Source organism: Nematolebias whitei, chromosome 1 (assembly GCF_014905685.2).
Source record: "Nematolebias whitei isolate Nwh7 chromosome 1, NemWhi1, whole genome shotgun sequence".
Taxonomy (NCBI): Eukaryota; Metazoa; Chordata; class Actinopteri; order Cyprinodontiformes; family Rivulidae; genus Nematolebias; species Nematolebias whitei.
This window is the reverse complement of record NC_056498.1, coordinates 46343240-46348136: the sequence shown is the minus strand read 5'-3', so window position 1 is coordinate 46348136 and position 4897 is coordinate 46343240. Positions and strand designations below refer to the sequence as shown.

The 4897-nt window shown below is 39.6% G+C and overlaps 1 protein-coding gene across 1 annotated transcript in view; it reads left to right on the top strand.

Moving 5' to 3' along the window:
- The window catches only part of herc4 (HECT and RLD domain containing E3 ubiquitin protein ligase 4), a 15497-nt gene that overhangs the window by 6630 nt on the left and 3970 nt on the right, over positions 1-4897 (top strand). Inside the window, exons 10-16 of the mRNA XM_037677880.1 lie at positions 556-677; positions 795-854; positions 1935-2046; positions 3635-3824; positions 3906-4078; positions 4147-4266; positions 4356-4454. Coding sequence (XP_037533808.1) covers positions 556-677; positions 795-854; positions 1935-2046; positions 3635-3824; positions 3906-4078; positions 4147-4266; positions 4356-4454 — 876 coding nt within the window. The remainder of the gene's footprint in view (positions 1-555; positions 678-794; positions 855-1934; positions 2047-3634; positions 3825-3905; positions 4079-4146; positions 4267-4355; positions 4455-4897) is intronic.

Genomic DNA, 4897 nt, shown 5'->3' with positions numbered 1-4897 from the left:
ATATTTATTATAACTGTTGTTATATTTATTATAACTGTTGATATATTTATTATAACTGTTGTTACATTTATTATAACTGTTGTTACATTTATTATAACTGTTGTTATATTTATTATAACTGTTTTTTGAGCAAAAAAACTTTGGACTGCAGTCGCCTGGTGTGTGCATGTGCAGCTTCACACTTGGAGCATCTCACTCCTCCATGGGGGGTTCCTCTGAAAACCTCCACTCTGAGACCTGGACTCAGAACCTTCAGTCTCAGAGAGGATGAGGATGTCGTCTGTAAATGATCGTCTCACGTCGTGTAAACGGGGCCTCAGACTGGCTGCCCCGTCTGTCGATCAAGAGACAAAGTTCATAGATGGATAATCAGCTGACGTCTAGATTTTAATGCATCTACCCAGAATCCCTTTGAGATCGACCGGTAGCTCGAGATCGACGTATTGGGCTCCCTGCTCTATGATAATCACTGCAGAGTGGAGCTTCTGAGGTGTTTGGATTTGATGTTAAAGTTTAAAACCGGTCCCTGTCGGCTTTTTGAATTTGTTCCAACAGAACCGTCAGAATGTAGACAGGAGCAAACTAGATCCTCAAAGAAAGATTTGCTCCCTGAACGAGGACGTTGTGCAAAGATGGCTGAACAGCTCGACAGGAAGACTCCCACTGGAAACCTCCAGGTAAATTTCTCTCCTAAAAACACGTTTATTAACAAAAATAGATTTGACCAATGTTCCGTTTGCAGATTTGGTTGTAAACAGCTAAAACGTGCTGATTGTTGTTTGTGTCGTGTGCAGTGAAATCGATCTGGTGTTCTCCTCGGCGAGCTGCCTCAACGGGTCGTTTCTGTCCACGAGGTGAAAACACTCGAACACCAGTTTTTACAAAAACACAAAGTGACAGCCGAAGGACAGCTGAAACTGACTTGTTCAAGCTGAAAGAAGCAAAACATTAGCTGAAAGCAAGGCGGAGCAACATGCTTGCTAAGAGTCGTAAAACACTAGCTAAAACAGAAAAGTAGAAACAGGCTAGTGAAAAGCAGCTAAAAGTTTAAGTGACAGCAGGCTATCTGAAAGTAGCAAAATGCTAAGAGCTTAAGTTACAATTAGCAAGCTAAAAATAGCAAAAAGCAAGCTAAAAGCTAAAGCTAACAAAGGTTAACTAAATGCTAAAAGTTGTAAAGACCTTGCTAGAAAGTCGGGTTAGTAAAGGCTTGGGTAAAAGTAGCAAAATACTAGACAACAGCTAAAGTATTAAGACTTGCTAATGATATCAAAAACTGAGCTACAAGCTAAAACTAGAAAAAGGTTAACTAAAACCTTAAAGTGGCAAAAAGCTAGCTATTAGTTAAAGTATTAACACTAACATCGAAAAGCAAACTAAAAGTAGCAAAAGCCTAGCTACAAACTAGAAGTAGTTGAAAGTAGCTAAATGCTAGCTCGCAGCTGAAGTAATAAAACTAGTTAAAATTAGCAAAAAGCTGGCTAAAAACTAAAAGGGGCTAGCTAGAAAATAGTATTAAAATCCTAGTTAAAAGTAGCTAAATGCTAGCAAAGAGCTAAAATTTTAACATAGCGACAAGATAGAATTCCTAAATCCTAGCTAAAGCTAAAGTAGCAAAAGTCTAGCTAAAAGTAACCATAAAACTAAAATGGAGCCAGTAGCTGAAGCAGGTTTTACAAGAACAAAGTTTTTGAATCTTTGTGATCTATAAAAAAGAAAATTTTGTAAATAAAGTTAAATGTTTTACAAAAAATCAAAAGTTACATCTCCCATCTCTTTAAAGAGCCGAACATTTTGATGTCTGAACAGCTAAAAAAAAGCTTGGATGATGCAGAAATAGCTGCGTCGTAGACTCACAGGTGGCTTTGTTCGTGCACGTTGGTGATTTTCACGTTTTTATTTATTTGTTTCTTCGTGTTTTTGTTTCTCCGCAGTCACCCCGATCACTACAGCACCACCCGTAAATGTTCAGGCGTGGACCTGAACTCGGCTCGTCTGCTCTTCCACAGACTCATCCAGCAGGACAGACCGGAGATTTCTCAGCAGGTCTGAGGCTCATGACGCTCCTTCATGTCTATGAGGCTTATCGATTAATAATTAATAATTATCTCAAGCTTCAGAGTCGAGCAACATCATGTGTAAAACATAATTTTTAAAGTTTGGCTAAAACTTTTCATTAAAAGATCTTCGTTTGAAACTCAGGTGTGACGGGGCGGGCAACATGCAGTCCTTCAAGAAAGGCAAAAGGATAGCTAAAAGCTAAAAGTAACAATTCACTAGCTAAAACCTAAAATTAAGCTAAAAACTATTAAGAACATAACGCTAAATAAAAGTTGAGTACCAAAAGGTTAGCTAAAAATGTCAAAAGGCTAACTAAAAGCTAAAGTGGCAAAAACCAAGGTAGCAGAAGGCCAGCCATAAGCTAAAACTAGCATAAGGCTTTGTAAAAGTAGCAAAAGGCTAGCTAAATGTGAGCTAAAAACTAAAAGTAGCAAAACACTGGCTAAAAATAGCAAAGTGCTAAATAAGTTTAAGAGTAGCAAAAAGTTAACGGCTGCAAAACACGAACTAAAAGCTAAAGTAGCAAACGGCTGGTTAAAAGCTAAAATAGCAAATCACTTACTAAAAGATAAGATGAGCAAAACATGAATCAAAAGGTAAATATATCAAAATACTAGATAAAAGCTTAAAGGAGCTAAAGGTTAGCTAAAAATTAAAAAAGGCTATTTAAAAGCTGAAGTTGTTAAAGGCTAGTTAATTGTAGTAAAAGGTTAGCTAGAGGCTAAAACTTGGAAATGACTACCGGTATGTAAAACAAGTAGCAAAAGCTGGCTAAAAGCAGAAAATACCAGCTAAAAACATTAGTCTAGCTAAAAGGTAAAAGTAGCAAAAGACTAGTTAAAAAACAAAATTTGCAGTAGGCTAACCATAAGCTAAAAACTAGCATAAGGCTTTGTTAAAGTAGAAAAAGGTTGGCTATTAGTAGCACAATTCATGTTAAAAACTAAAAAGAGCTAAATATGAGCTAAAAACTAAAAGTAGCAAAACACCGGCTATAAATAGGAAAGTGCTAAATAAGGTTGAGTAGCAAAAAGTTAGTTAACTGCAAAAGACCAACTAAAAGCTAAAATAGCAAAATGAGCAAAAGGCTGGTTAAAAGCTAAAATAGCAAATCACTTGCTAAAAGATAAAATAAGTAAAACATGAATCAACAGCTAAAAATAACAAAATGCTAGATAAAAGCTTAGAAGAGCTAAATATTAGCTAAAAATAAAGCTAAAATTTTTAAAGGATTGCTAATTATAACAAAAGGCTAGCTAGAGGCTAAAACTCACAAATGGCTATGTAAAGAAGTAGCAAAAGCTAAATACCAGCTAAAAACATCATACGGCTAGCTAAAAGCTAAGACGACAAAAATTGAGCTGGTATGCTGAAGCAGATTTAGTTTAGTCGTTAAATTGTTAAAATATATGTAAATAAAGTTGCATCCTTTAAAAAAGTATAAAAGTTATTAAAAGTGAAGGTCAGAGCTCACGTTTCCTGAATCAGCCGAATGTTTTGATCTAATAACAGCTAAATTAGCATGAAGGATGTAGAAAGTGTTAATCGGCGCCCTTCGTCTCGTTTGCCGCAGGTCGCTGCCAGTCTGGAGAAACATCTGATCCCCAGGTTGACTAACTCCCCCCCAGACATCGAAGCCCTGAGGCTTTACCTCACGCTCCCAGAATGCCCTCTGTTCGGCGACCGGAGCAACTACATCACCATCACCATCCCGTTCGCCAAACGTGTCCTCAGCCTGGTGGAAGCTGCGCAGAAGGTGTTAGGTAGGACCGAGTACAGTTTCAGCTTCCTGTCTGACCGCGCGTCACTTCCTGTTTGTAACGCGAGCGTTGGGTCGGCTTCAGGAAACTGGTGGTCCTCCTTCGAAGCCCCGTTCTTCCAGAGGTTGGTGGATTTGTACAAAGACGTGGTCGTCTACCTGCTCCAGATGCACAAGGTGGGCATTCCGCCGACGGAGCAGAGAATCTTCTCCTGCTTCCTGGACACGTCCCTTCGGTTTCTGGAGGTCCTGCACAAGGTCAGGAAGACAGACGTCTGGTTGCCGCGTCCTCTCCGACCATCGCTGATCGTTTTCCTTCCTCTCAGGTGAACGAGAAAGCGGGAAACATCATCCAGTACGGTAAATTCTACATCCACGAGCTGGACGACCTGGTGGACATCAAGAACGACTACGTCACCTGGATCCAGAGGCAGATGTACCCGATGGTGAGTCTGCTGCTGGTGTCCGTCCCAGGACTGGCTGGAGGACGTCTTCCCGTGTTGGACGTGTTTGGACCTGCTCTGTGTGTCCTCAGGCTCGTGACGGTGGCGTGACGCTGTGCCGGTACCCCTTTGTGTTTGACGCTCTGGCCAAAACGGCGCTGCTGCAGACGGACGCCGTCCTGCAGATGCAGGTAAAACACGTTTCTGTCTTTTTGTCGCTGACCGTCCTTTTTCTGTTCGTCTTTATGAATTTTTTATTTCATCATGCATGGTTTTGTTATTTATTGCATCCAGTTTGTCTTTTGTGTCCATTTTTTTGTCATTATTTTGGTCTGGTGTGTCTTTCCTGAGTTTTATTTATTTTTAAATACATGTTTCTGGGTTTTAGTCCCTTTAGTCTCTGTATGCATCCGTGTTCTTTCTGGATATTCATCGTTTTGTATCTATACATTTAGCTAAAACTTGTGCTGGATTTACGTTCTGTCAGTTTTAGCTCTTGTTGTGGTTATTTTTAGTATTTGTGGTGCTGGTTTTAGCCTTTGTTGTGGTTATTTTTAGCTTCTGTAGTGCTGGTTTTAGCCTCTGTGGTACTGGTTTTAGCTTTTCGTGCTGGTTTTAGCTTCTGTCATGCTAG